Genomic DNA, 23,041 nt, shown 5'->3' on the forward strand with positions numbered 1-23,041 from the left:
ATTACATATGTGTCCTTATCCCCACGTTATCCCCTACCCGCCCCCCCTGCTCATGCCCTCACCACCCCCCCGCCCAGTTGTCCATGTCCATTGGTTAGGCCTATATGCTTGCATGTAAGTGCTTTGATTGATCTCTCCCTCTTACCCCCACCCTCCCCTACCTTCCCTCCAAGGCCCGACAGTCTAATCAATGCCTCTCCGTCTCTGGATCAGTCCTTGTTCATCAGTTTATGTTGTTCATTATATTCCACAAATGAGTGAGATCATGTGGTATTTATCCCTTAAAGAATATCCTTCAGCATTTCATATAATCCTGGTTTGGTGGTGATGAACTCCTTTAGCTTTTTCTTGTCTGTGAAGCTCTTTATCTGACCTTCAATTCTACATGATAGCTTTGCTGGGTAGAGTAATCTTGGTTGTAGGTTCTTGCTATTCATCACTTTGAATATTTCTTACCACTCCCTTCTGGCCTGCATGGTTTCTGTTGAGAAATCTGCTGACAGTCATATGGGAACTCCCTTGTAGGTAACTAACTGTTTTTCTCTTGCTGCTTTTAAGATTTTCTCTTTGTCTTTAGCCCTTGGCATTTTAATTATGATGTGTCTTGGTGTGGTCCTCTTTGGATTCCTTTTGTTTGGGGTTCTCTGCACTTCCTGGACTTGGAAGTCTATTTTTTTCATCAGGTAGGGGAAGTTTTCTTTCATGATTTCTCCAAATAGGCTTTCGGTATCTTCCTCTCTCTCTTCTTCTGGCACCCCGATAATTCGGATGTTGGTACGCTTGAAGTTGTCCCAGAGGCTCCTTACACTATCTTCGTATTTTTGGATTCTTTTTTCGTTTTGCTTTTCCAGATGGGTGTTTTTTGCTTCTTCGTATTTCAGATCTTTGACTTGATTCTTGGGATCCTCTTGTCTGCTGTTGGATCTCTGTATATTATTCTTTATTTCAGTCAGTGTATGTTTAATTTCTGACTGGTCCTTTTCCATTTGTTTGGCATTCTCATTAAGGTCCTTGAAGGTCTCACTAAGTTCCTTGGAGGTCTCACTAAGTTTCTCAGAGGTTCGTAGAAGATTCTTGAGTAATCTTATAACTGTGGTTCTGAACTCTATGTCCTCCATTCGTTTGCTTTCCTCCATTTCTTTCATTTGTGACATGTTTCTTTGTCTTCGCATTTTTGGCTGACTGCGGGGACCCGCTGTGTCTATAAGAAGAACTGCTACAGCAATACCAACAGATTTCTCTGCTTTGTTTGTAGTTTGGAAGTTTTGGAGCTCTCTGATCCAGCTGCAGTTTGTTCGGCTGAAGCGCAGGTGCCTCCTTTGTGCTGCTGATCACAGCTTGGGAGGGGATATGAATAGAGTGGGGCGGGGTCTCAGGAAGACACCAGGGCGGAGCAAACAATGGTGTCCTCACGTCTCCACAACTGGGACTCGGACTCCGCTCCACGTTTTCCGCGAGTGCCGCGCCTCCCACCGCCACAAAGATCCCCTCCCAGCAGCTCCGTGAGAAAGTCACCTCGCTTTCTCCCCGTAGGAGCCTGGGACCCCAGCGTCTCGCCATAAATGAGTTCAGTGCGTTCGAGAGCTTGTATCCCCTTGCAATTGAAAGAAACCGCGCACCCAGGTGCAGCAGCCTCGTGCATGCCTCTGTACCTCTGTTCTTGGCGCCACTCCCCTCCTACTCGGTCTCAATGCGCTTTTTTCTTTCCTTCTAGTTGTAGAACTTCCACTTGGTCAGCTTTCCCGTGGTCCTGGATGATAGCTGTTTTGTCTTATAGTTGTGGTTTTAATGTTGTTGTGGGGGGCGGCACGTACAGGTTTGTACCTTATGCCGCCATCTTGGTTCTCTTTTCAATAAAATATATTTAAAAAAATAGATAAATAAAATAAAACCTCTAACCCTGATAGATTATGGATTTTAACATATTTATATATAACATACCTAAGAATGGAATTTAATCCTTTTAGTATATTGACAAGTATTTTATTTTTAAAAAATACATCTTTATTGATTTCAGAGAGGAAGGGAGAGGGAGAGATAGAAACATCAATAATGAGAGAGAATCATTGATTGGCTATCCCCTACAGAAACTGGGATCGAGCCTGCAGTCTGGGCATATGCTCTGACCAGGAATTGAACTGTGACCTCCTGGTTCATAGGTCACCACTAAACCACTGAGCCACCAAGGCTGGGCTTGACAAGTATTTTAATGTGCTGGCAAATAAAATTCAGTCCAGAATTAAATCTCAATGCTTTACTAAAGTAGCCACTTTAGAGTATATACAATGTGAAATGCTATTTTCCTCTGTATTTTCATTGTGAAAAAAAGGTGTGGGGGATTTAATCAAATTCTTAAAAACAACAATAATGATAAAAATAAAGTAGTCACTTAGGTTCTTTGATACTTTTAAAAAAGTATGTTCTTTCTGTCCTTTTAGTTCTTCAAACGCAATTTCTATCATTACTTTTCCAGGCTTCCCCTTCCCATTCAGAGCAAGGATGGGCAGTTTCCTCCCCATCTGGCTTGTCCTGTGGTCCTAAGGAGAATGCTCTGTGGGAAGGAAGGTCCCATTTGCCGATGTAGCACTTACAGCGTTCCCGAAGTGACAGACCTGGAGTATGATCACCTTATAAACCAGCAACTGTCCTCCATGGACCAGATTATTATAGTCTATGTGTTCTCAGATAAGGAAAAGGACAAGACTATGAAGGAAGTGAACAAAGTGTACAGGGAGCAGAATAAAGCTAGAAACATGCCTTGTACTCAGGTAAGTGTCATGTGTATAAAGAAAAATTGTGAAATAATGTTGACTTGTATGTTATATCTTAATACAGTTCCTCAGCCACACTAAGGCTCATGGAAGGAATGCTGCCGCTCCCTTCTGAGGTTTGACCTTATGTAAGAAAGGTCACAAGTCTTAAGGGTATATAGCTTAGTGAATTTTTACATATGTATATGTCTGTATAATTACCATCCAGAGCAAGATATACTAATAGACTATTTCCAGGCCCCAAAGAACTTCTTGTGCCTTCTCAGTCAGTAAATCACCCACAGAGCCCTAGCCAGTTTGGCTCAGTGGATAGAGTATCAGCCTTTGGACTGAAGGGTCCCGGGTTCGATTCTGGTCAAGGGCGCATGCCTGGGTTGTGGGCTCAATCCCCAGTAGGGGGTATGTAAGAGGCAGTCAATCAATGATTCTCTCTCATCATTGATGTTTCTCTCTTTCCCCCTCTCCCTTCCTCTCTGAAATCAATAAAAATATATTTAAAAAAATAAATAAACCACCCACCTACCCACACACAGGTAACCAGTATTCTGACTTGTATCACCATAAGCTACTTTTGTCTGTTCTAGGCCTTCCTATACTAGTACATGGCATCACACAGTGTGCACATTTCAAAACACACAGTACATTTTTATGCTTCCTCTGCCAGAGAATGGAAATGGTAAGTCCAAGTCATGCCAACGTCTTTCAATTCTGCATCCTTGGCAGACATTACTAATCTATCATTCTTGTCAACTGAGCCTAGACTGGACCCTAAACTCTTACTTTGATTGCACGCCAAGTAGCCTCTGCCAGTAGGTCTGAAGTAGGCACTCATAAAACCTCTTCCACACGATAGCCGTTACCCTCAACACATTTAATAAGTCTTTATGTCTTATCGATTCTGTCCCTGAGACATTTTTTCCTAGTTGTCCCTTTTTTTCAATCCCATTGCTTCTGCTTATTTTAGACCTTTACCATCTCCCACCTGATGTTCTCCAATAAGTTGCCTAATTTTCCTGCTTCTGATCTTAGTCCCTCTGACATTTCCTACATGTTGCAGGGTATTATTTTTAATATCTGAAGATGACTGCATCATTCTGCTTAAAACCCTCTAAGGCCTTCTCTTCAGGTCAAGTCCAAGTTCCTTACCTGACATTGAGGGCCCACTCCCACTGGGGCTCTTCCCTGCATGTTCAGGTCCCTACTTCAACCTCAGTGATAGCCTCAGGGGGGACTTTAAAGAATGCTTAGGGACCCTCAGGTCTTGTTCTCCATCAGGTTGAAGCACATGAAAGCTGAGAGTTGGGCTTTGTCACCCTTTGCCAAACTGCTTCCAATAAGTTGCCTTTTTAGGATGTTGCCCTGAATATACCCTGTGCTTATTTTAAGGGGTGTTACATTATTTGCTACAGGCCTGGTATAACCTGTGTGAAGCCCAGTGTGGAAATTGTCTCCCTGAATAAGAAGCTAGAAAGCTTTTCTCCCCATGAGGATCTGGTGTGTGCCCTCTTTCCTGTCCATGAGATTTTGGTGCCCTACTGGGTTCCTCTCTTCACTTTGCCTTAAAGTATAGAACAAGCCCTAGCTGGTTTGGCTCAGTGGATAGAGCGTCAGCCTGCAGACTGAAGGGTCCTGGGTTTGATTCTGGTTAAGGGCACATGCCCGGGTTACGGGCTCAATCCCCAGGAGGGGGCATGCAAGAGGCAGCCGATCGGACTATTGTGCCTTCTCTCTCATTATTGATGTTTCTATCTCTCCCTCCCTCTCCCTTCCTCTCTGAAATCAATAAAAAAAATGTATTTTTAAAAAGTACAGAATGTTTTAGACTGAATTATAACAATAGGGTAAAAAATTACTTACCACTTGTCTGAAACCCATTTTTTCTTTTGGATCTAGAACTTCTGTTTATATTGAAATTTTCTCATCATGATTTTTATAATTCATAATTTTCTCTTACACAAGTCTTCCTTCAAACCACTTTAGGTGTTTTCCTTAAAAGGCAAATTGTAAACAAACAACCCAACTTAAAATGTAAATTTTAACGAAGGAAAGATTATTTTTTCTAGCAGAATTGAGAGCAATCTTGCAGGGAGGTGACATGACATTTTGTAACTTTGAAGGTGAAGAGAGTCCGGGCATAACTGGCTAGGAAACCTATGCTTCCAAAAAGTAGATTCTTTTTTTTTTAAATATATTTTATTGATATTTTACAGAGAGGAAGGGAAAGGAATAGAGAGCTAGAAACATCGATGAGAGAGAAACATCCATCAGCTGCCTCCTGCACACCCCCTACTGGGGATGTGCCCGCAACCAAGGTACATGCCCTTGACTGGAATCGAACCTGGGACCCTTCAGTCCGCAGGCTGTCGCTCTATCCACTGAGCAAAACCGGCCAGGGCAGATTCTTTATTAGATCATAAAAAGGAAAGGAATGATCCTGTACCAGGGACCCTAAAGGAATCCAAATAAGAATGTGGACAGTTATAAAACACAGAAAACTCACCCAAGAACCTCAGTCTCCTACAGAAGGGTTGCCTGGCATTCATTCTCTTTCATTCCACCTTACCAGGGGACCCTGGCCTCTTGCATGGTGCTGAAATTGTTGAACTGTACTTGGAAGCTGAACAGCAGTGGGAATCACTGGACACTCTGGTAGAAGCTTCAAGGGTATAGATAAAGCTCCTGAAAGGGTGGCCTGAGCCACAGAGGGTGTGGGGTAGGTTCTGGGAGCACAGGATCTGGGAGTAGCAGCCCCACCCTCCCAGCCTGCTTTGAAGCTGGATTCCTCTGCCAATAGGAAGGAAGGAGGTTCTTGATGGCAGGATAATGTCTTGTTCTCAAGTATAGCCCCAGTGCCTATCATGGGCCTAGCACATGGTTAACACTTAAAACACACTTGTCAAATGAATAAATGAACCAATCAATGAGTGGATGATTCTTCAGCCTGAGGGTCGGATATGGGTATATGGTCACTGCTAATTCTTTTTTGGTCTCGTGGGAGGTGCTTCTGGGACAGTGAGCTTGTGAACTGAGCTAGGTCTCCCCTGAAGAGAGACAAGCAGAGTGAATAAGAGACCAAGACCTAAATCAGGAGTTCAACTTCTCACTGGAGTGACAACAATACACATTAAATCCCAAGGGCTCTGCCATCCTCGGTGCAGACAGTGCTCCCCCAACATCTGGTATCTAATAGACACTCAGTCAATGTTTGCTGAACTGATCAGAAATGCAAAGTCAGAATAAGATCAATAGAGCAAATATTTATTGAGCACTTAACATCATTTAATTCTCAAAAGAATCCTAAGCCCTAACCGGTTTGGCTCAGTGGATAGAGCTTTGGTCTGCAGACTGAAGGGTCCCAGGTTCGATTCTGGTCAAGGGCATGTACCTTGGTTGCGGGCACATCCCCAGTAGGGGGTGTGCAGGAGGCAGCTGATCGATGTTTCTCATCGATATTTCTAACTCTCTGTCCCTCTCCCTTCCTCTCTGTAAAAAATCAATAAAACATATTTAAAAAAAAAGAATCCTAAGTGGCTGGCTTTTCTGCATATGAGTCCATTGAGCACAGGTCTGTTACTGAGACACAGGACAGTGAATCACTTGTCCAGGATTCCTCGGTTAGGAAGTGGTGGGGCTGGGGTTCAGACCATGGGGTTGTACTCTAGGACCCATGCTCCTAAGCACCCCACCATGCCACATAGTGTGTGGAGTAGAAAGTGGCTTCGGGAGCAAGAGTGGAATACAATGAGGTGATTGGATTGGGAAGAAGGTGCCACACTTACTCATGTGGGGGAAGGAGATGAGGAAAGGTTTTTGCATGCATTCAGTAGGCACAAATAGTAGTTAAAATGATGAATCACCAAGGAGGGTGTAAAGAGAATGAATGGCAAAAGGCAAGCTTGGAGATTTTTGTACAGTAGATACCTAGAGATCAAATAGAGAAAAAGCTGTGCCTGACAAAGACTAGGGTGGGAGATAGAGAGGAATGGGAAGAAAACATAAGAGTGGGGCCACAGACTCCCAGGAGAGAGTTTGAGAAGGGGGAACTGTTTGATAATTTCAAATGCCATAAAAAGGTCAAATAATACAAGAAACATGAAAATGTCCACTGGCGTTGGCAATACAACGGCTATGAGGAGCTTATGAAGGCATTTCTAATGGAGCAGTGGCAATAGAGTCTAGAATTATTGGTTCAGAGATACAAATACTGCTGAATAGAACAAAAGGTTGGTTACCTGGGATATAATGTCTTTACCACTTTTTCTTTTTTTTTTTTTAAAGAGTCGTTTGGATTCCTTTCGATTTCTCAAATACAACATAATCTCTGCATCTAAATTTACAGGCAGCAATTATCCACTTCTGGTTCAAAGGCACAATGTCACTCCAGGAATTTTTTTGGTAGGTGCTTTGAGACATATGACCCTTTTAACCGACTGTTGTGTATGATGCTTGCATGGCTTAGAGATCATTCACAGAGTGCACAAAAGGCTAGAGAGAATGCAGAAATAGGTCAGCTCAAATCACAACCTTCTGTGGTACCCCCAGACTAAAGGTCTTCTTATAAATGCAGGTCTTCTTATAACTGTTAGATTATCTGTATGGCCAACCACTCTAATGAAGTTAAAAATTAGATTCTCTGTTAACACTGAGGTGGCCAAAGAATTCACCTTGTGAATTAATATGGGATTATAAGTGCTAAATTTTAATTCTTGTGTTTAAGAAGCTTATAACCTAATTAAGGAGATAAGATATAGAAGATCCATAATTTAAGACTAAATACGTAGACAATAATAGTGTGGTGATTGCTAGGGGGCTCATGGGGTTGGGAGGTGGAGGAGGGTAAAGGGAGGGTAATTGGTGATAGATGGAGACTTGACTTGGGGTGGCGAACACACAATACAGTATACAGATGTTGTGTTATAGAGTTGAACACTTGAAATCTGTATGGTTTTATTAACCAATGTCACCCCAATAAATTCAATAAAAAGGGAAAAAAGGCTGAATAGAGTAACTACCATAAATGAGACAGCCTAATCCGGTAGAGAAGCATGAACTTTAAAGCAACAGACTTGAGTTCAAACTTTGGTTCTACTACTTTCTTTACTATGTGACCACGGCCAAATTACTAAGCCTCTCTGGGCCTGTTTGCTCCCTTAGCCTCTCTGGGCCTGTTTGCTCCCTTACAAAAGGGGAAATGATAACCAATTTATAAAATTGTAAAAATTCACTTATTTCAATTCTTGGCACTTATTTCAATTCTTGGCATCTCGTGAGCATTTAATAAATGTTAATTTCCTTCCACTAATTTTCCTATTCAACAAATGTTTATTGAATGTCTGCTTGGATACAAAAATAAAAAAGCTACAGTCCTTCCTGACAAGGAGCTCCTAGTCCAATGGGGAGAGCTGCAATCTGAGACTTCTTGTAATATGTGAGCTGGGATCCAAAGATGGGAGGGATTTTGATAGAGGTAAGAAGAAGGAGGAGAGAGAAGTTTCAGGGAGAAGGGAATATTAGTAAAGGGGAAGGTTTGGAGCACAAGGTACCTGGAGACTTGGTTTTTAGTCCTACACCATCCACTCTAACCAGCTGTATGTGTTTGGGTTAACCTCAACTGGAAGAGGAGAGGACTGGATTAGACCAGTAACTCCCAACCCTAGCTGATGCCTTAGGTGCATGAAAAAAAATATTTCTGGGCCTCACACTAGAACAATTAAATCAGAATTTATGTGGGTGAAACCCAGCATTCTCTCTTAAAAAAAATTTTTTTAATGTTTTAGTTGATTTTTTTAGAGAGAAATGGAAGGGAGAGAGAGAAAAACATCCATCTGTTGCCTCCCATTGGTGATCAAACTTGCAACCTGGGTATGTGCCCTGACTGGGAATCGAACTGATAACCCTTTGACCCTTTGGTGTGAGGATGAGGCCCAACCAACTGAGCCACACTGGCCAGGCCCCAGGATCCTCTTTACATCAACTTTATGATGATATATTTTACATGCAATATAATGCACTTACGTATATAAGTGTACAGTTCCGATGACTTGACAAATGTATACACTGGTGTAACCACCTCCACAATCAAGATAGAAAATTTTGCCATCACCCCAAAAGGTTTCTTTTGGCCCTTTAGCTATAAGACCTTCCAACCTCATCCCCAGATGATCACTCTTCTGCTTTCTGTCACTACAGATCAGGTTTGCCTTTTCTAGAATTTCACCTAAAAGATTCATACCATAAGTATTCTTTTATCTGGCTATTGGGATATCAGTGTTTTTTAAAACTTCCCTGGATCATTTTAATGAGAAGCAATGGACTAGATGGCCTCTCAGGACCCTTCCGGCGTAAAAAAAAAATGCCATGATTTCATCTGCTAGTCTAGAGGTACTTTATTAAAGTTGCTTTTTAGGAATATAACAAGTCCTACTGCTATAATAATTTGATAATGCTAACACTAATATTTATGGAGCTTTTTCTTATGTGCCCAGGTACTATGCTAAGTTATTCATATGTATTTTTTTATCTAAATCCCCACAACCCAGGAGTTAGGTACTGAAATTATCCCTTTAAGTAGAGGTGAAAACTGACACTAGAGAGATTAAGTGACCTGTGGGAGGTCAAGAAGCTAGCAAGCAGTGAAGTCAGCGTTCAAACCCGGATTTTCTCACCATAAGCAGAGACTTTGCTTTTAATCATGAGATTCTACAAGAATGCCTACAAGGAGAAGTCTCAGCTCCCACTGCAGCAGACATTCTTAAGAAGTCTAAAGTGATACCAGACGCCGGGTTCCCTGTTGATGAGTTCCAGCTGGGGAGACGAGACTGCCTGAAAGGGACATTTAGCATGAAAGGCAAAGAGCCTCTTACCTTAATATAAAAAGTAGACCAGTTTGTTACAAGTGTCAAATGACATTTTAGACAAGAAACAGAAGAGCACAAAGGAGATGGGGCAGAGGCTAGACCTGTGCATGTCTTTCGAGACACACACTAAACAGAGAAAGCAAGGGGAGCTCATCCACTGGTTTCACTGGAGTAAACCAAGTACCTTCCTCAGAATTCAATCCGAATACACACAAAAATCTATTTTCAGTCTTTAAAATACACATCCTTGTCCCTGTGAACAATGGACAATGAGTCTTATTCTGTGGTAAGGAAGTCTCCCCACAGTACCTGGCCTGTGATCAAATATCACCGTGCTCCTGCAGGCCTGTTTGATCCTGTGAGTCTTGGCAGACTCGCTTGGCTGGTTTATAGTCTGTGCTTCCTATAAATTTACTGATGGTTAAAAAATAAAAAAAATAAATAAAAGAAAGAAAAGAAAAAGAAAGCATCAGCACAGTGGGAGCATATGAGTGTTTGTCCTCCTTAAACATAACTCATCTGTGATATCCAAATCAAAGGCTTGTCAGCTGAGGTCCTCCCAGTTCCCTGTTAGAGAATATTAACTTTTGTGATCACCTAAAATAAACAGGCTCCTATTCAAACCCTGGCTGTCTGTGTCTGGCTGTCAAGCCAAGGGCAGTGCTAAGGCGTCAACCTGCCTAGCTGTCTGTCCACTGGGTGACAGTGTTGATCCATCCGAACTAGTAAATGTGCTTTGTCCCTGGGCCAGAAAACTCCGGGAAACACTGCACCAAATGGCATTCTCCGGGCCTTGGGGACGGCCCTGCCTTTCTTCCTGGAGCAAGGCAGAATGATTCTGTTTTCTTTATCTTGCAAGAGAAAATATAGGTGAATTGTTCCGATGTCACCATGTTGGGCTGGATTTCTCTGGGCAAAGCAGTACAGGGAATGGATGTGATTGTCCACAATAAGTGTGCCTGCACTTTCCTGGTAATTGAACAAAGGCAAAAAGCATTGTGGAAACTAAGTTGAAAATTTATTTCAGCTGCTTACTTTAATTGCATTAGGATGGATCGATTCTTTCACCAAGGTGTTCACTTTTTTTAAAATCCTTACCTGAGGATATGTTGTTGTTTTCTAATTGATTTTACAGAGAGAGAAAGGAAGAGGGGTGAGAGAGGAACATCAATGGGAGAGATAAACATCGATTGGTTGCTTCCTGTATGCAACCCGACTGAACCCGCAACCTGGGCTAATGCCCTGACCAGGAATCGAATCCTCGACCTTCCAGTGTACAGGACAACCTTCCACACAACTTAGCCACACTGGCCAGGGCACCATGGTGTTCATTTTTATACAAATGGGCTAGTTTTGGGGATATGCATTCCCCAGGGCTTTGAAGAGGGGCAAGATGGACTTTGTGGAATGTTATTTACAAATTGCCATGCCATGGTTTTACATTATTCTGTCTGTTCTAACATGATCTCTGTCTTCAAGAGGAGAAAAATAAGAACAAATACTATAGTAAAATTCAATGTGACCAGTGGTGTTATAGATCAGAAAGAGTTTGTCCACCTGGCACTAGCAGAGCCAAACACAAAACAGAACTGTAGTAGAGAAATACTGACTATTTTATTTATTTTTATTTTAAAATTTATTTTTGCAGTTTTATAACTTTCTTCGATAATCAGTAGTTAGTTCTCATCCACATTAACTGTTTGTAGATTTTTGAAAGTAGTGACAGGTACAGAGGTAACCAACATATAGAAGCTTGCTTGGGGACTCTTCAATCTCGTTATGTTTTCTGGACAACTGCACCCTAATACCGTATGGGACAGACAGTCCTTATTCCTTTGGCTCAGACAGCTTTGCTGAGCCTGGCGTCAGTGCTGCATCTGCAGTCCCCATCTCCTTCATGACAAATTTCTGGATCTCCTTGAGTGCCCAAGGGGAACACTTCTTGAAACCCACTCCATGGATGTGCTTGTGAATGCTGATGGTGTGTTCTCTGGTCACTACCTCGATGATGGCAAAACGGCCCTTCTTCTCGCCACCTTCTTTCTGTGGGGGAACCATTTGCTAGGCCAGTGATGGCAAACCTTTTGAGCTCAGCGTGTCAGCATTTTGAAAAACCCTAACTTAACTCTGGTGCCATGTCACATATAGAAATTTTTTGATATTTGCAACCATAGTAAAACAAAGACATTTTTGATATTTATTTTATATATTTAAATGCAATTTAACAAAGAAAAATCAACCAAAAAAATGAGTTCGCATGTCACCTCTGACACGCGTGTCATAGGTTTGCCATCACTGTGCTAGGCCCAAGTTGGAAAGAAGTTGGCTGTTTTGTTGGTGAATGGCACTATCCAGGAGAACGGGAAGCTAATGCTCAAAACCCCAACTCCTCGGCATGTATGTTACAGATTATATAGGGCAAAATCACAAGATACTGTGGGTTGAGGGGGGCGGTTCTGTGTTTGTGCTGGGAGCTGATTGGTTGGAGGTGAGGTAACGGTAATGAATCATCTCTTCAGGTCTTTGAGGACAGTCCTGAGGTCTGTTCCGGGGGCTCTCTGTCCAGTCCCATGGGAAATAGCCAGAAGCTTGTTCCACCTTGGGGCTCAAGAGTGAAATGTAACTTAGATCAAGATGTTATCTTTAGCCTGGCAGAGGTCCCAGCTACTGTCTTCTGCTGCCTTGGTGGTTGCTGCTTATCCAGGGGAAAGGCTAAGTCTCTGAGGGGCATATAGAGAGAGGGATATGCTTTTTAGAGTCAAAATTTAAAACTTAATTTAATCAAAGCTCTAAGACCCTTGTTTTCAGAGGAAATGATGGAAATAGGTTGTGATAATGCAGTAGAGGACAGGGAGTGATGAAACTAGCACCATTCTCATTTTATATTTTATTTTATTTTATTTTATTTTTCACCATTCTCATTTTAAAAGGACAAGATAAAAAATGAGTGTTTGCTTCAAGATGCTTTAAGAGGGTTGGTTTGGGAAATTTTTTGTTCTTCTGCATCCCTCTTTCCCAGATAAAGAGGACAATGATTCAGAATATTGGGACTCTGTTATATAATGAGTAATAAAGTCATATTAATGTGGGACTCTGTTCCAAATTCTTTTAAATCAGATGAAAGACTAACATAAGATTACCAATTTACCATAATATTACCAATTTACCATACTATTACCAATTTACCCCAAAACTTTTTTTAGCATGTAAAATTTTTTCCTCCTTTGCTATATTTTATATTATGTAGTCTGACCTATTTGTGCTGATAAGTTAGCACAGTTATATTTATTACACTTACCATAATGAAGATATATATATATTTGAAGGGAAAGGAGAGAGAGATACAAACATTAGTGATGAGAGAGAGAATCATTCATCAGCTGCCTCCTGCATGCTCCCCACTGGGGCTCAAGCCCGAAACCCGGGCATGTGCCCTTGACTGGAATCGAACCTGGGACCCTTCAGTCCTTAGGCCGATGCTCTATGCACTAAGCCAAACCAGCAAGGGCACGAAGGTTTGTTTTTTGTTTTTATATTTAAAAATACACTAAAGCTGAAGTAGTATTTTCTTAGGCAGTTCTACTTGAGTTCTGAGGTTAGAAATACAAATAGGTTGTCTGGCAGCACGCATACACGCAGATGGGACAGGCTCTCATTCCCTGGGACTCACACTGACATTGAAAAACAAAAAACAAAAGACCATAAAAGCCAGAATGTGAAGCCCTTGGGCTGTGAGTGACTTCCCTCTGCTCTTGGGACACTTCAAGGCCTATCTGGTCCTTACCTACCACACCCAGACAGCAGGGGACTACTTGTGACAAACTGTAACCACAAGCATTTTGATCTAAGTCTTCTGTTAGATATTACATTTCTTTAGTGTACTCTTTCCTTTCAAACAGCTCATGGTTTTCTCCTTTTACATTGGATTTAACTCAAATTTAGAATAACTGACTAATAACTTCCATTAAAGAACCTGTTTTCATTTATTAAGCATTCAGTATATTTCATTTTATTGAAATCTTATAAGAATTTTGTGAGGTCAGAGGTCAGTTACCTCTTCCTGACTGGTGAGGCTGAGTTTGAGAGGTTAAGTGGTTTACAAAGATACACAGCTAACCAATCTGGGGTTGGGTTGGCAACTTCCAATCCTGTGCTCTTTCTGCTGCATATCAGAAATAAGGAGAGGGAACGTAAAGTGATACCAATACTTTGGAAAACAGTATGGTGGTTTCTCAAAAAAAAAGTTAAAAATAAATAGAATTATCTATATAATCCAGCAACTCCACTCCTGCTATATACTCAAAAGAATTGAAAGCAGGGACTGGAACAGATGTTTGTTTCATAGCAACATTAGTCACAATGTTAAAAAGGTAGAAAACAACCCAAATATCCATCAACGGATGAATGGATAAACAAAATATGGTGTATACATACAGTGAAATGCCGGGAGCCGGTCCATCCTTGCTGCAGAGAAGAAACATCTGCACAGCATATGTTTCGAGGTACCTGACGTACCTGGCATACTGTTCTTAATGTTTGCTCTCCTTAGTGCCATGTGTTTTGACCAAGGTCACCTCTCCAAGAAAGGTTGTTTCCCCAGGTGGGGATTTTTCCCTGAGGTTAGGGAGGGGATACAACCCCTTAATTAAGTGCCAGGCGGGTAGTTAAGCTACATAATCTTTACTCCCTGGAATGGAGATAAGAAACGCCCTAACCTTTGTAATAGAAATTGACAGGATTAAAATCAGCTGGTATAAATACGGTGGCACTGGTCTATTAACATCCACATCTTAACCAGATCCTATCCAGTGATCTTGCAAAAAGATCCTGGACAATACTTGTTAACAGAACTTCCCTGAAGAACCTAGACGAGAACAAGGCAAAAGAACCTGCATAGAACCTGGCTAAAGAACCTGGTGACTGAACCTGGCTAAAGAACGTTGGTGACTGAACCTGGCTGGAGAACCTGGAGAACCTGGCTGGAGAACCTAGCGAGAGAACATGGCACCAGAACTTGGTTGGAGATCCTGACCAGAACTTCGCTGGAGATCCTGGAGGGAGAACCTCGCTATGCTGATGAACTGAAACCAGTTTCCATGTCATTCATTCTTTGCCGACTCCGTCCACACCTTTGGGGATCCCTGGACCCGTTGGGGTTGGACCCCAACAGTGAAATACCTACTTGGCCTTAAAAAGGAATGAAATTGTAATACATGCTGTAACATGGATGAACCTTAAAGACATTATGCTATGTGAAATAAGTGAGACACAAAAGGACAAATACTGTATGATCTCACTCATGTTGAAACCGGACAACCAATGGGTCCTAGTTGCCTGTCACTACTTGAGCCAATTAAGCAGAGACAGGGTTGAAACATATATGAGCTTTTATTCCTACACTGCCGGCAGTATGGGAGAGCAGCAGGTTATCCACAAAAATATAATCTGCAATCCCCCATAAGCCAGTTGCTTATATTGGGTAGGACAAAGATTACATGGGGAAGTAGGAATTACAGGTATGGGGAAGTAGGCAATGCGGGTTGGAGTGGGATTCCATTGTTTGGACAACAAGGTTGTTAATTTTAATGATATTGGATAGTTCTTGAATGAGAAGGGACCACATTCCAAGGTTGACTCCCAGGTCCCAGGGGCCTACAACTCCCTGCCAGGTTAGAATGTCCTCTCTTAATCAAAACAAGGAAATCACTGTTAATCGAGCATGCTTAATATTTCATATAACTATAGCTAGTCCCCAATATTCTATTTTTGCCCTAACAATGTGAGGTACGTAGAATAGTCAGATCCCTAGACAGAAAAAAACAAAACAAAAAACAGTGGTTAGCAGGGGTTGGAGGAGGTGAGAATGTGGTGTTCTTGCTTCAAGGGTACACACAGAGTTTCAGTTGATGATGAAAAAGTTCTGGAGATGGATGGTGGTGGTGGTTGCACAACAATGTGAATGTACTTAATGCCACTGAACTGTACACTTTAAAATGACTAAAGTGCTCAATTTAATCGTGTATATTTTACCACAATAACAACAATAAAAAAGAAGTGGGGAGGCAGTGTAGGAAAGATATAAATACCTGACTTGTTGGGTGACCACAGATAATTAACCTTTCTAGTCCTCAATTTGTTTATCTGTAAAGCAAGGGGACTGGATTCGATGATGTCTAGGTACCTTCCAACTCTAATAGTTAACAGAAAAATGCATGTTCTGAGGAGGAAGTCATTCAGGATTTCTACTGGGGTCCCACCCCAATGGTCCAGCACTTATGGAAAAGATACATCTTTGGACAAGTGGTAGGAGAAAAACTGACATTTACTACACTTCTCAAAAACGAATGTTAGAGCTGCCAGGCTTATTAAAATACAAGCCTGTGCCCTGGCCGGTGTGGCTCAGTTGGCTGGAGCATTATCCTGTAAGCTTAAAGACTGTGGGTTGGATTCCTAGTCATGGCATATACCTAGGTTGTGGGTTCGAGCCCCAGTCATGGTCTATACAGAAGGCAACCGATCAATGTTTCTCTCTCACATCAATGTTTCTCTCTCCCCCTTCCTCTCTTTCTACATATCCTCCGGTAAGGATTAAAAAAAAAAGACAACAAAAAACAAGCCTATAAGATGTGAAGATGTCTAGACAAAAGGTCTAGGTGCTTTCTGATTAAAAAATAAAAATCTAGGCACCAATTAGAGGCTAGAGAAACTACAGAATAAAGTTGGTGAAGCTATCTCAAATTTGGTGGGTAAAAATCTCTTATACAAATATAGTTTATATTTTTAAGTAAATAAACATTTTAACAAATGCAATTTCTAATTATAAATATTTATGATCTCAAGAATACAAGTCAACATTCCTTGGAACCTTTACAAAAAAAACTTTGTGTATCACCAGAAAGCTCTTTGCTCTTTGTAGCAAATAGCCTGAGAAACTCAACTTCATCATAAGAAGCCATGGAATAAGTATAAACTTTATGGTAGCTTATATGTAAATATTCATAATCTTTTTTCTTAGAAGAGATCTGTTTAATTTTGTTTAAATTAATTTTGTTCACATTCCCTGTAATTTAGCTGCCGAACCCTTTTTCAGTATTGCTCTTAATATTCCATAGATCTAGTGCTATAAACAGCGTATCATCTGGGCCTTTGCTTATAAGCAGGAAGTACAGATGCTTTTAATGGGTCTCTCCCAGTCCCAATCCCCTCTGTGGCTTGCTTCAGTAATAATTTGTAGGCAGTGTTGAATTAAAGAACATAGGACTTATAAGTTTTTCTCCTCACTAAAAACCAGAAAGAGAAAGAATGAAATGTAAACAGGAACATTAATTATTTTGATCTGGATTATGAAGGGGTCAAGATATTTAAGAGAATGTTTCCAGTTGAGCCTTCCCACCCCACCCCGGAATGTTGGCATTCCTCAGTGTACCTCTCCACACATTCATTCTTTCCCACAGATCCGGGAACTATCCCTGTATGCTGGTGACACCCATATCTCCAACATCAGTCCAGACTTCTCACCTGAGCCTTGGACCTATAGACCCAAGTGCCTACTGGTGATTGGAGGTGATTGGAGGCGATTGGAGGTGGGGGCAACCAATCACCTTATTGTCCCATTTCCAGGTTCTGATTTTAGAGGCATATTTGAACAGGAGCCTTCCATTGCTTCTGCCTGCATCCCTAAGAAAGTCTTATGAAAGACTCTGGGAGCAAAACCAGTACCTACCAAGGAAGTATGAAAATCTGGCTGAGATTGATGATTCTTATCCTTTCTGGGAAAATTGGAGTGGTTCTGTGCTTTAAACGCTAACCTAGTTTAGTAGCCATTTTTTTAAAAAAATGAAGAAGCATAAAGAACAGTGTTTTTTTTTTTGTTTTTTGTTTTTTTTATGAAAAGAGAGCATAAACTTTGGGGTCAGAAACTTGAGTTTGCATCCAGATCCTCCTCTTGTGGCTGGCCTCAATCTCCTCATCTGTAAACTGGGGAGAAAAACACCACTGTTGGGATGTTGTGAGGATTGAGTTAGCATATTAACCAGATCTGAATTTAATGGCCAGATTTAATTTAATTTATCTGTTTGTTGTGAGAATGTGTCTTTAAATGAAAATGTTTGTTCAAATGAGAATGTATATACAAAAACTATTGGTAAATCAACAAATATTGCACAAGCTATTCACACGTGGGTATGGAGCTCAGTGTTTAGGACAGTGATGGTGAACCTTTTGAGCTCGGCGTGTCAGCATTTTGAAAAACCCTAACTTAACTCTGGTGCCGTGTCACATATAGAAATTTTTTGATATTTGCAACCATAGTAAAACAAAGATTTATATTTTTGATATTTATTTTATATATTTAAATGCCATTTAACAAAGAAAAATCAACCAAAAAAATGAGTTCGTGTGTCACCTCTGACACGTGTGTCATAGGTTCGCCATTACTGGTTTAGGACTTTGACTAGTGAAGGTAGTGGTAAAGTGGTGGTGCGATGGTGTGTGTGTGTGTGTGTGTGTGTGTGTGTGTGTGTGTATAGAAATGGTTTAATGGGCCCCTGGTCTATTGTTTTTGGTATACCTGAGCCACAGCCTTTCCCTCTCTCTTCACTTTACCTTTTCCTAAATCAGTAATCCTTAAACCTGTTGTCCACCTGTGGAGCTCTTTAGGAACGACAAGCCTCATCCCCTGGAGATCCTCATTCAGTAGATCTAAGTCAACCCTAAGTATCAATTTAAAAAAAAGGATATATACACACACACACACACACACACACACACACACACACTAGTGGCCTGGTGCACTAATTCGTGCATATTGAAAGGGAATTAATTAGAAGAAATATTTTGATATCACTATTTGCCAAGTCCTGGGTGCGGGTATCTGGCTCCCTCCTCCCTCCTCTTAGAGTCTGGGCCGGTGCCAAGTCCTGCCGGCGCCGAGAGACCCAGAGTCAAGTCCCTGCGCACCCACATGCGCCTTGAAATCGTGTGAGACCCTGACCCACTGGCACCGGTGGGGACGCAGCGTCAAGCCCCCGCCGGCGCCACGGGACTCCCCTGATGCATCTCCTGGTCAAATCTCTGCCGGTGCTCGCGGGACGCAGTGTAAAGTCCCTGCCCACCCGCATGCGCCTGCTGTGCATGCAGCCTCCTGATGATTGGTCGTTATGGCATGAGGGCCTCACGACCACAGGATATAATTGATTTCAGAGAGAAAGGAAGAGGGAGAGATAGAAACATCAATGATGAGAGAGGATCATTAATCAGCTGCCTCCTGCATGCCCCACACCGGGGATCAAACCTGGCTGGCGTGGCTCAGTGATTGAGCATGGATCCATGAACCAGGAGGTCACGGTTCGATTTCCAGTCAGGGCACATGCCCACAGTAGGAGGATGTGCAGGAGGCAGCCCATGCAGGAGGCAGCCAATCAATGATTCCCTCTCATCATTGATGTTTCTCTCTCCCTCTCCCTTCCTCTCTGAAATCAATAAAACTATATTTAAACAGAAAAAAGCCAATCTGGGATCCTTTCTATGGACCACAAAACTTCATGTAATCTGGCCCCTGGCTTACTTGGCCTCCACTTGCCCATTGGCTTCCACAGCTCTAGCCTCTTTGTTGTTCCCCCTCAGAGCCTTTACACACGGTGCTCACTTTGCTGGTTGTTCACTAGACAGGTGGATGGTTTATTCTCTCACATAACCAGGTCTCTAGGCAAAGGTCACCCCCTCAGTGGCCTGTTCTATCTAAAAGAGCCTGTTTCGCACTCCATTTCTTATCCTGCTTTACTTGGTGCATAGCACTCATCACTACTTAGCCTCGTATCCATCTACTGCACTGGGATGCAGAAATGAACAAATGGGCAGAGTCCCTGCATCCCAGTGCCTAGAAAAATAGTAGACTGCCAATAAATACAGGGTGTGGCAAAATTAGGTTTACAGTTGTTCATATGTAAAATACCTTAATGAATAAATAATACAAGAATAAGCTATTTTGAGCACTTACCATTGTAAACCTACTTTTGCCATACCATGCACCGTTTTGACTAAACCCTCACCTTTCTTTCCAACAGGAATGCCAAACCTCTCTTACTTTGCTTTGTCTATTTCACTTATCAATCAAGTCTTTGTCCCAGCCTTTGACAGGGCCCCAAGCTTTTCTACAAGGCAGGAATTCCCCCAAAAGATAAATATTGGAGACCCAAAAGGAAAAGAATATCTTCTGAGATTCATACCTTTTCACATAACTAATTCCTTGGGTCCTGGTGACAGTCCTCTAAGGTGAAGTTGCTGTTTCCACATAAAAGGAAACAGGCTTCAAGGAGATCCCACAACTACAGGGAGGAGCTGAGATTTGAACCTGGGCTTTTTTTTTTTTAACCTGGGTTTCTTGACTCATAGTTCAAAATGGGGAAAATAAAGTTCCTGTTGGCAGCATTGGAATATATGCCTCGGTAGGTAGGGTAGAAAATGGTCTTCTCTTTGTTTTACCGTAAATGAGACTTTAGGATTGCTAGGAGAGAGAATTTTGGTCTCAACATACCCCCTTTCTAATCTCAACTGAGTTTTTGTCCAGATGCATTTTGGGACATTTCATTAAGGTTAAGTGGTAAGTGCTTTAGAGGGTAGTTAGAATCCCTTTGCTTTTATTTCGTCATTAGGTCAATATTTGGTCACCAAGAGGCTATCAGGTTCTGTTTGCTTGGTTTGAGTTGTTTGGGAAAGTCTTTCAATTCCACTTAGTTTAATTCCTGGAACAATGGTATAACTGATGTGGTTTAAATATTTAATCTCTTATCACAGTCAACCAGATACAGTCGACAGAAAAGAAAAGAATATCTAGAAAAGAGTATCTTTTCAGTTTACCAAGTGCTTTTGTAAAAAGATTCTCACACCAACTTCATGAGTAATAGGGAATCTAAACATTGGGCACAGTGGCATGGGGGAGAATGTCTCAAGAAATGAAATGAAGTTTTAATATGTGAATAAACGATGCACAGAGGAATTAACTGCCCATTTAATTGAATTTTTATGGGAGTCCGATAATGAAACTAAATGCAGACTGAGAAGATTATGCTGTTTGAAGTGATAATTAGGATTTGTGTGTGTTCTGTATGTGTGAATGTGTCCTATATGGTGACTTAGGAAAATAAATGCATAGAAAAACACCTTTAAATAAATAGGACTAATTTTAATATGATGAGATTCTAAAAATGTTCTTTAAATTTTTATAGATGTACATCCAAGGAAAATTACTATTTGCCAACTTTATTTTCAATGGTTACAGCACATCTGCTAACGACCTTCAGAAGCAAATTGTGAAGACAAGGGGTGATTATCATATGGGATATTTCCTACCCAGTGACTTCAGAATCGGGTAGAGTAACTACGCATGTTCTACCTTATCTTACACTTTTAATTAGTAAATCCCAGACAAGGGCTAATTGGGATTTACTTTTGCCTTTATGAGTGATTTTTCTTTACCTCAAACTTACTTTTGCCTTTATAAGTATTTATCCCTTGCCTCAAATCTTTTCTGGAAAGAGGTAGCTTATTTATTTAAAAGTTCAGTTCAAGAAAGACCACTTTCTTATTAACCAGCAAATGTTCCCAAGACTGTTAAGCTAAGCTTAGGAGTCAAATCAATAATTCCTTCAATTACATAGCACAGAGTATGACTTTATGGATGTTAACTTTCTTCTTCATTCTGTATGTCTTTTCTGTCAGGGAGGTCATCTAAGTTAATATAACACAACTAGAGGCCTGGTGCATGGGTGGGGTCCCCACAATGAGAATGTACCCAATGGCTGACAGTCACTCTAAAGCAGCGGTTCTCAACCTGTGGGTCATGACCCCTTTGGGGGTCGAACGACCCTTTCATAGGGGTCGCCTAAGACCATCGGAAAACACATATATAATTACATATTGTTTTTGTGATTAATCACTATGCTTTAATTATGTTCAATTTGTAACAATGAAAATACATCCTGCATATCAGATATTTACATTACGATTCATAACAGTAGCAAAATTACAGTTATGAAGTAGCAACAAAAATAATTTTATGGTTGGGGGTCACCACAACATGAGGAAATGTATTAAAGGGTCACGGCATTAGGAAGGTTGAGAACCACTGCTCTAAAGGGTGACAATGTTGCTTTTAAACTTAATTGGCTGCTTTCACTCTGATAAATTATCATGTGAAGCGTGTAAATGACCAAACAAAACTTAGACTAATGAATCTAGGGCTTCCTTAGACAACTGCTGTCTTCTATGGGTATATTAACAAATTCTGAAAAACAGTAATAGAAGAAAAATAGGGACAGAAGAAAGAGACAAAGAATTTCACCTTTGGCTAATTCATGTTGCAAACACCAGAATAAAAATGGTACACACAAAAAAAGATACAAAGAAGTACAGATTTTATTAGGGTCTTCTTAAGCTTAGGAGGAACAAAAATAATACAGACATATACAAACCTACTATTGGGTTCTTATAAAGTATTTTAAAAGAGCTGACAAAAATGAAATAGAATAAAATGCATAAATCTACCAAAGAAAGTATTGTGTTAAAAATTATAATCTCAAGTTTTCAGGAAGGGTGAGTAAAGTAGTTCTATAGAAAACATAAGTAGTCAAAAAGTAAAAATTAAAATATCTCTGAAAGAATATTCTCAAATTATATTAAAAGAAAATACCTAACATTCCCAAAGTATATGAAGTGAAGGGCGACTTTAGAAACTTACTAGGTGAACAAGCCTGAACTCTGTAAGACGGTTCATAAATTTCCCATTTCCAGGGTTCATATTTAACAATGTTAAAAGAGAGAGTGCAAAGGCCCCCACACACTGAGAACACATTGTACATACACATAAGATGGGTTCACACACTTCTGACTATGTTAAGAAATAAAGTTAAATATACTCACAGATCAGTGCATTGATACAAGATTACTGATGTTACAACATTTTCATATTTAGGTGAATACAAAAAGTTATAAATTCTACAAGAATCCATATATAAGGCTCACCTATGTAATTCTACATAGTTCATTAGATAAAGATGAATGAGAAGAATTGAAGTATAAATTAAAAGTGAATTTAAATCACTTGGATTTAAAAGGAATCAAAATCCAAAGATCATTCCATCCAGTCTGTTTTATCAAAAGAAATATACACATAGTAACATGTATAGTGTTTTGATTTATGCAAACAGGAAAACACTGTGCAAAAAGGAAAACATGAGAAAGAAGAGTGAAAAAAATATATACATACACAATTTACCAGGCAAAAAATAATAGAATTCATGGGATGAAGCATCTCTGTAATGAATGTAGTACAGAACTAATTGTAGGGTTGAGTTCTTCAGAATGAGTCAGTCCTATTTTAAAGGATAACCATTGACCCAATTTTTCTGATGTGAC

The 23,041-nt window shown here is 40.7% G+C and overlaps 1 protein-coding gene and 1 pseudogene across 1 annotated transcript in view; one reads left to right on the plus strand and one right to left on the minus strand.

Annotated features, from left to right (window-relative positions):
* LOC102426238 (uncharacterized protein C3orf20-like) overlaps positions 1 to 23,041 on the plus strand; it is a 42,868-nt gene that overhangs the window by 17,350 nt on the left and 2,477 nt on the right. Inside the window, exons 5-7 of the mRNA XM_023749944.1 lie at positions 2,474 to 2,768; positions 7,050 to 7,166; positions 20,854 to 20,996. Coding sequence (XP_023605712.1) covers positions 2,474 to 2,768; positions 7,050 to 7,166; positions 20,854 to 20,996 — 555 coding nt within the window. The remainder of the gene's footprint in view (positions 1 to 2,473; positions 2,769 to 7,049; positions 7,167 to 20,853; positions 20,997 to 23,041) is intronic.
* LOC102442732 lies at positions 11,305 to 11,686 on the minus strand (annotated as a pseudogene).

The sequence above is a fragment of the Myotis lucifugus genome, unplaced genomic scaffold (genome assembly GCF_000147115.1).
Source record: "Myotis lucifugus unplaced genomic scaffold, Myoluc2.0 scaffold_10, whole genome shotgun sequence".
In the NCBI taxonomy this organism is placed as follows: domain Eukaryota; kingdom Metazoa; phylum Chordata; class Mammalia; order Chiroptera; family Vespertilionidae; genus Myotis; species Myotis lucifugus.